This window comes from Salvelinus sp. IW2-2015, linkage group LG13, assembly GCF_002910315.2.
Source record: "Salvelinus sp. IW2-2015 linkage group LG13, ASM291031v2, whole genome shotgun sequence".
Lineage (NCBI taxonomy): Eukaryota > Metazoa > Chordata > Actinopteri > Salmoniformes > Salmonidae > Salvelinus > Salvelinus sp. IW2-2015.
The window spans coordinates 44,867,258-44,875,887 of record NC_036853.1 but is presented as its reverse complement, the minus strand read 5'-3'; the positions used below and the strand labels follow the sequence as shown (position 1 = coordinate 44,875,887).

The window sequence follows — 8,630 nt, the reverse complement described above, 5'->3', positions numbered from 1 at the left end:
CTCGCTCTCTGTCTCTCTGTCTCTCTGTCCCTCTCCCCTCGCTTTCTCTCTCTTTCTCGCTCTCTGTCTTTCTCGCTATCTGTCTCGCTGTCCCTCTCCCTCGCTCGCTCTCTCTTTCCCACCTCGCTCGCTCTCTCTTTCTCACTCTCTCCCCTCCCTCTCCCCCCCACCTCTCCCCCTCGCTCTCTCTCTCTCTCTCTCTCTCTCTCTTCGCCCCCGCTCTCAATTCAATGATAAATATGTTATACTTCATTGCATGGAAAGTTAAACACTTAGTAAACACGAAGTTAAGCACACTCTGTCCCTCTCTCTCCAGTTGAGGAAGGCGGTGATGGACCACATCTCAGACTCGTTCCTGGAGACCAACGTGCCGCTGCTGGTGCTCATCGAGGCGGCCAAGAGTGGCAACGAGAAGGAGGTCAAGGAGTACGCGCAGGTGTTCCGCGAGCACGCCAACAAGCTGGTCGAGGTAAGTCACAATTTYCCCCCTCGTCCCCCTGGTCTTTCTCGCCATGCCRCGCACCCAATCTCCCTTCCTTATTGCCCCTTGTACTGCAGAGCCGTGATGTGCTTATCTGAGACACCACGTGGACGTATAGGATGTCAATACTGCATTCCCAGRCAGTACAAGAGAGAGAGCAGGGAAAATGTCAAGGAAGCTTCCACCTAGCTACTGCAGCTCAAAATGCAACGTGTGTTGGTCAGTAATGTTTGTTAGTCAGAGTTCWAAAGGTCACAGTCAGAAGTTAATTCTTATTGGATTACTATGTATACGTTACCAGTAGAAAGCCCCACTGTCATGACATTGAATAAGAGAGCTGTGAAGCAGACATACGAGGTGCAGTCTTCACATACCTTTTTAAAGGGGTTTTCAAGTTTCATTGACAGATTAAAGATAGATATGTGTAGGCTATAGCAGAGAAAGTGGGTGGTCGGAATGAGAGTTTGAACCACTGACTGCAGGAACATACGTGGCCCGTGGGTCAGCGGCACTAGCACTAGACCAGCCCCAGGCACACCTTGATGTAGCCTTGATCTAGTAAGGAACAGACACCGTTGTTTGATGCATGGTCACGCAATGCACATACACGCTCTCACCCACGCGCTACCTTTTTCACATAGACACGTATAATTCACACACTCTCTATTATGTCTAGATCAAACAGCTCATGGTGGTTCCCAAATGGCACCCTATTCCCTATATAGTGCACTATATATATTTTTTTTAACCCTATGGGGTCCTGGTCAAAAGCTGTGCACTATGTAGGGAATAGGTTGCCATTTGGGACGGAATCCCCTTTCTGACAGGCAGGCAAAGTGCACTCTGTTCTGGTCGAGTCTCAAAATAGCCAGTTACAAAACAACAGCTAGGCCAAGATGMCCAGTCTTGGGGCATCTGATGGGAGGGTGGAGATTGATTCTGAGTCACGGATGCCTGGCAAGGTTGAAGTAATTCCACTGCCTAAAAATAATAAATCACCCTTTACTAAGCATGTTCTTAGTAAACTGATGGAGAGAATTGTGCTTGACCAAATGCAATGGTATTTTTCAGAGAGCAAGTTGATTACTGACTTCCAGCATGCATGTAAGGGGACTCAACTTGTACTGCATTGACTCAGATGACTGATGATTGGTTAAAAGACATGGATAATAAGATGATAGCTGGAGCTGTGTAGTTAGATTTCAGTGCAGCCTTGATGTTATTTATCATAAATTGTTATTGAAGAAATTCACTTGCTGTGGCTTTCCGACACCTGCCATCACATGGTTGGAGAGTTATTTAGCCAATAGAACCCAGAGAGTGTTCTTCAATGGATGTTTCTCTAACATCAGATATGAACACTGCGGTGTCCTTCAGGGCAGTGTCCTTGGGCCGTTACTCTTCTCTATTTTGCCACTGGTCTTACACAAAGCTAGAATGACCATGTGCGCGGATGATTCCACACTCTACATGTCAGCACCCAAAGCCAGTGAATTCTAAATAAGGAGTTACAGTCAGTATCAGAATAAGTGTTAATAATAAACTGGTCTTAAATCCAACTAAAAGCATTGCACTTGGTTCAAAACCTTCTCAAAGACCTTAAACTCTCCTGGAGTTGAGGAAGCTAAACTCCTAGGTATAACATTGGATGGTCAATTGCCACGCTCAAGTCATATTGACAAAGTCGGTGTGAAGATGGGGAGGGTCCTGTGTAGCTCAGTTGGTAGAGCTCCGTGTTTCTGGGTTYGATTCCCACGGGGGACCAGTATGAAAGAAAATCAAATGTGAAAATATATGCAAATATATGCAGTCGCTYTGGTTAAGAGTGTCTGCTAAATGACTAAAATGTTTTAAAAAATGGGTGTATCTTTTATAAAAAGATGTTCTGTGTTTTTGACACAAAAATCAACTGTACTGGTTGTTCAGGCTCTGTTGCCATCTTGATTATTGTCCAGGATAATATGGTCAAGTGCAGTCGAAAAAAGACCCAGCAAAGCTGTAGCTGGCTCAAAACAGAGCAGCACGCCTYGCCCTTAACTACACATACAGAACGGACATCAACAACATGCATGCCAGTCTTYCCTGCTTGAGGGTTGACTAGATTTACTGCATCAATTCTTSTTTTTGTGAGAAATATTATTGTGTTTACGWTTCCTAATTGTCTGTATAATCAACCTACGTATAGCTCTGAYAGACATACTTACCCACCAGACATGCCACCAACGTCTCTTCACAGTCCCCAAATCCWGAATGAATTCAAGACGACGCACAGAGCGCACATGCTTTCAAGTCAACGCACAACACACACGTGTTTGTAAATGTATGGAAATTGTAAAGTATTTTTGTCTGTAATGTCTTTTTCATTATGTGTCGGACCCCAGCAAGACTAGCTGTCGCCATTGGCGTCGGCTAAAGGAGATCCCGTTCACCCCCATGAGGCTGAGTTCGTTCTCTCTCTCGCTCTCTCGCTCTCTCGCTCTCTCGCTCTCTTGCTCTCTCTCGCTCTCTCTCGCTGGGTTCGAGCACTCCACAACCTCTTCTCTTCCTGAAAAATGTTCAGTTCAATTTGGGCTTGAGTTTACATGATGTTCCCTCTATGCTCGTTGTAATGTAATAGAGGAATACAGAAATTATTCGAAACTGAATGCAAGTGGAGCTCTTTGATAGACGGACAGGCAGCGTTCAAGGTCATCCCATTACGCGGTGGATATTATTATATTTAAGTTTCACGAACAGAAACTTTGTTCCTGCTTCAAGTGTTTTTGTCAACTCAGAGCAGTTAGGGAGAGAAACTGAGTCTGTATCCTAAATGGCACCCTATATCCTAAATGGTACCCTATTCTCTGTGAAGGGAATAGGGGGCCTGTTTGGGACTCAGCCTGAAAGAGAGAGATATCTGCCCTTAGCCTTATTACGATGATAATGTGGTTGTATAACCTCTTTGTTTTCATCTGAGCACGGTCCCCTTCCTTGAAGGCTCGCACGCACACACACGCACGCACGGACGCACACACACACACACACACACACACACACACATTCATTGGCCTTATACTACGTGACATACCAGTGGCTCCTTCCCAGACAGTTGGGGGGGGGGAGGAGGAGTGAAGGTTATTACATTATTTGCAGTTGCTGTAGTGGAGCCGAAATGAAGGGCTATTAGAAGGGCATTTAGCCTGGAAACACCAGTCAGCCAGGCAGAATGCAGAGTCTGACAGGGCAGCACACACAGATTCAAGCACACACACACACACACACACACACACACACGCACACGCACACACACACAGGGATGTTTAAGATACATGACACATACGTTATGTCTGTGTCGCTTGGTAATGGTTGGGGTTCATGACTCTTTTGAATGAAAGGTCATTTATATTAATCCTGGGCTGTTGCCTGTATTAGCATTTGACCCAATGTACACACACGCACACACTCACTCACACACACACACATACACCACACACATTTTTTCCATACAGATGGATGGCTTAACGTGTTAGTTCAATGTAGGTTCATTAAAGTGTATTTAGTCGCATTTCATAGCACTGTGTCTGAGAGTACTGCACATCATGGACAAATTGATGGATAGCAATAGCACACACCATATTAGTTTAATGATGGTATTTATATGCACATTTCCCTTCTGTTTGATGGCACAGTATGTTCTAAGTGTGCATTATACACATATGGATGAATGGGCAATGGCATGTGGTGTTATTAGTTTAAGTGAAGGTACTTAAGCCGGGTGTACACTCGACAACTTTCAAAATCTTAAAACCGCTGAGTTTCTCACGTTCCTGTAGTGTTTTGTGTGTTGCCAACATAGTGGTGTGCACACTGAACGATGTGACACAGACAGKGGGTCACACACTACAAGATTCTTCACTTGGTCGTGAGGATTGTCGATACCACGCTGTCTCGCGAAAGCAATGATGTGATGATGCGATTAGGTTTAACGTAGCTACAACGAGATGTGGCTCAAAGCAGCCTTTATAAACGTTTTCAGTCAGACAATCACGCTTGCCGTACAGAGTTGAACTAGCTAGCCAACATTTCCAATTGAGTAACATTGCTTGTGAACGTCCGAGCTGTAACGATTTGACACGTTGGCTTTTGATAAAGTACAAACGCATACTAGTAGTAGTCACCGCTTCTGCTTGAGAGTCCACACATTCTGGGTGACGCTAAATGACGTCATCATCTCACTGGCTTCTTCCCTGGCGGGCTCTCATTGGCTATTGCTGATCGCCGTTCTCAAAACGTGTCGTTGCACATCTCACACTACAAGAGCTTTGCAGATTTTGTGCCGATAAAACCAAACATGCTCCAATACGAGATCGGTAGCCCTCAGATTGCGTCTCTGACCTGCTCATATTAAACGAGCGTCGGGGAAGGCAACGCGCCCCGAGTAGGCGACGACATGTTTTTTTTTGTCGCCGATCTCAAAAACTTGTCTGGGACAGCTAAATCGGGGCCAAAATTGTGTAGTGTACACCGGGCTTTAGATAGCACCGTATGTTTGATAGCACCGTATGGGTATGGAAGTAGGTTATGTTCAAATAAATGGCTGTGTGTTGGCATGATTTAATCAGATTTCATCTATGTATCTCTAAATCTCTGTGATCTCATCAGAAACTGCTATACATATTTGATATACATACCTGGCAGAAATTGCCCACACATCCATTTTCCCTAAGAAAGTTGTGTGTTAACGAAAGTTATTGTCATTTGCCGTCACTGTCATTTGTCATCGCCTTTGTCATCATCACTACGTGAAGCCAATGCTGCTAGATCCTACTGAAGAAAGGAGTGTTAGCTATTAGCCGGTTGCTCCCTTCCTCTTTAACTCACCGAGGTCAACATTGATCAGTGKTCAGTATCAAAGGGGTTGTTACCATGTTGGACCTGCCCTTCATCAAGCCTGCTTTGTCTGTATTTGATCTTGTCTGTCTCGGGCCCTGAGTTCCCCCTCTCGCCACTCTCCCCAGGCCCTCTGATCACCTTGCACAGTCCCAAGTTCAACCCCCACGCCCTCCTTAATCGCATCACCCTCATTAGCACCTGCCCGACCAGGGCAGAGGAAGCCTCTAATTACCAACAAAATAATTTGATTGGCTGGGACGGGAGACGACCGGAGAGCAAAGGGAAAAAGAAGACATGAATATAATTCAGTAGACCTTGGCGCTGTAGAAAGGAAAATATTTATGATGAGCTTTTGTATGACCTTAATTAGCCCAAATTGGATTGGGGCTTTTGGAGTTAGGAACACACTCGCTCTCTCTGGTTCGCCATCCCCCTCCAATCCCCATCAGCCTCTTTATTTAAACTTCCTGGTCTTAATATTATGGAATGGGACACATTTTTGGCATGCGGGAAATGGGACTCTGTGAGTTGGCCAAGGAATAGGACCTAACTGGCTGTGGCTGGGGTTTGGGATATATGGCGTATGACAAGCTTTCGCTACACTTCTCGTCATTGTGATATTGTACTGCCTGTTGCCCAACTTCAGCCGTAGTAGACACTTATTCATAGGGAGAGAGGAAGAGKGGGGGAGGGAAGGAGAGAGAGAGGGAAAGTTACATAAAGATTGACAGTGACAGAGAAAGATTGACAGAGATAGGACAGTAGTAAAAGAGAGAAACTAAATAATAGAGGGTTCTGTTGGCCAGCTACACTCCCTGTGTTAGGGTTCTGTTGGCCAGCTACACTCCCTGTGTTAGGGTTCTGTTGGCCACCTGCCCTCTCTGTGTTAGGGTTCTGTTGGTCAGCTGCACTCTCTGTGTTAGGGTTCTGTTGGCCAGCTGCCCTCTCTGTGTTAGGGTTCTGTTGGCCAGCTGCCCTCCTTTATGTTAGGGTCGGCTAGGGATGTGGCTACAGAGCTCTCATCAAATCCCAACACTCCTGTAATGAGTCGTACCTCTAACTGACCCGCCGCCCCAGAAAGACTTCCAACGAGGAGAGCCTCGTCCGTCTTCAAAGACCAAAGCCGCCGCTATTCCCTCCCTCCCCTTCTTCTTTCTCTCCCTCCTTCGCTCGTTCCTTTTCTTCCACTATAGTTGATACCCTCTTAATTATCTCTCCCTCATTAAACAATAAAGGCTCTCAGTCTCCATTATATTAGCGCTGACCAAAACCCTGACACGCTCTCATTAACTGAAACACAGGATGAACATTATTTAGTCCCGGCTATCAAATTGCCTCCCGTCTTCTGTTCTGGGGGAAACATTTATTTAATTATTATTGTGAGGCGGTGGTATATTAGCTTAGACGCTACCCCCATTGGACATCACAAGGACGTTGCGGTCCATCACTATTCCAATGTTGAAGCGAGGTCCCGTCCCTGACCTTGGCTCGACGTTGGCAGGAGGCCACTCCGGAGAGAGACTCATTACGGTCCCATCCTTAGGGCCTTTTTCCTTTGTGTTTCTGTGCAGGACCTTCTGAAGATGGYTACCTCTGCCCTCTTCTCTCTCAACTCTATACCGGCCAATCAGTGCCTGCMTCTGTACTCCTTTTGTCTGTCTGAAAGAATTCTAGTTTGTTTTGCTATTTTTGTTTCACCGATTTTTCTTTCTTCTCACAATGGGTCGAAGTCAGTAGTATTGCATCCTTTATGGTCTGAATGTTTCAGATAATGTGTATGAGATAGGTTAGGGGTTTTCCCTCACAAATTAGCCACAGCATGTTACTGTAGAACTACCTGTTTAAAACCTCTTATGGCTGCGATCCCGTTAACGGGATCGATATGACAACAGCCAGTGAAAGTGCAGGGCGCCAAATTCAAACAACAGAAATCTCATAATTAAAATTCCTCAAACATACAAGTATTTCACACCATTTTAAAGATAMACTCCTTGTTAATCCCACCACAGTGTCCGATTTCAAATAGGCTTCACGGTGAAAGCACCACAAACGATTATGTTAGGTCAGAGCCAAGTCACAGAAAAACACAGCCATTTTTCCAGCCAAAGAGAGGAGTCACAAAAATCAGAAATAGAGATAGAATTAACTTCTTTGTGGTAGGGGGCAGTATTTTCACGTCCGGATGAAACGCATGCCCAGAGTAAACGGCCTGCTACAAAGCCAGAAAAGCTAGAATATGCATAYTATTAGTAGTAGATTTGGATAGAAAACACTCTGAAGTTTGTAAAACTGTTTGAATGATGTCTGTGAGTATAACAGACCTCATATAGCAGGCAAAAACCTGAGAAAAAATCCAACCAGGAAGTGGGAAATCTGAGGTTGGTCGATTTTCAACTCAGCTCCTATTGAAGATACAGTTGGATATTGGTAATGTTGCACTTCCTACGGCTTCCACTAGATGTCAACAGTCTTTAGAACCTTGTCTGATGCTTCTACTGTGAAATGGGGCCGAAGGAGAAGGGAATGAGTAAGGTCTGCCATGAGCTGACCATGCTCTGACCATGCGTGTTCACATGAGAGGGAGCTCTGTTCCAATATCTGCAATAGGGAATGAGTTGAAAAAYGACAAACCTCAGATTTCCCACTTCCTGGTTGGATTTTTTCTCAGGTTTTTGCCTGCCATATGAGTTCTGTATTATCTCCGGGAACGTCATTCAAACAGTTTTAGAAACTTCAGAGTGTTTTCTATCCAAATATACTAATAATATGCATATCTTAGCTTCTGGGACTGAGTAGCAGGCAGTTTACTCTGGCACCTCTGSGCACCTTATTCATCCAAGCTACTCAATACTGCCCCCAGCCATAAGAAGTTGAAGCTAACAGCCATGCAGGTTGCCATGCTGYTTACCGGTTTAAAAATGACTTATGTGGTTAAAATCCAGAGACAAACCCCCTTCTCTGGCCTTGTGTCCCCTGAACTGGCCCCCTAGCCCCCCTTCATGGACCACATGCAGTCATGACCCCTCCCCCTCTTCCACCCCATCTTCCCCTTTTTCACCTCCTTCCCCTTTTCTTGTACTTTGACTCCCACTTCAAAGCAGCCACTTTTGCTTCACCAGTTCCACCCCCACCTCTGTCTCTCTGTCGCTCTCGTTCTCTGTCCATCTCTCTCTCTCTTTCTCTCTCTCYCACCCTGTCTTGTTCCCCTGCCTGTCCTCATTAATACGATGCCTCAATGGTCCCCTGGTTTTAGCTGTAGTTTATCTGCAGTACGACG

At 45.4% G+C, this 8,630-nt stretch overlaps 1 protein-coding gene across 1 annotated transcript in view; it reads left to right on the top strand.

Moving 5' to 3' along the window:
• Positions 1–319: 319 nt before the first annotated feature.
• The window catches only part of LOC111971563 (catenin alpha-2), a 121,609-nt gene continuing 113,298 nt past the window's right edge, over positions 320–8,630 (top strand). The window contains exon 1 of the mRNA XM_023998397.2: positions 320–469. Coding sequence (XP_023854165.2) covers positions 332–469 — 138 coding nt within the window. The 5' untranslated portion in view covers positions 320–331. The remainder of the gene's footprint in view (positions 470–8,630) is intronic.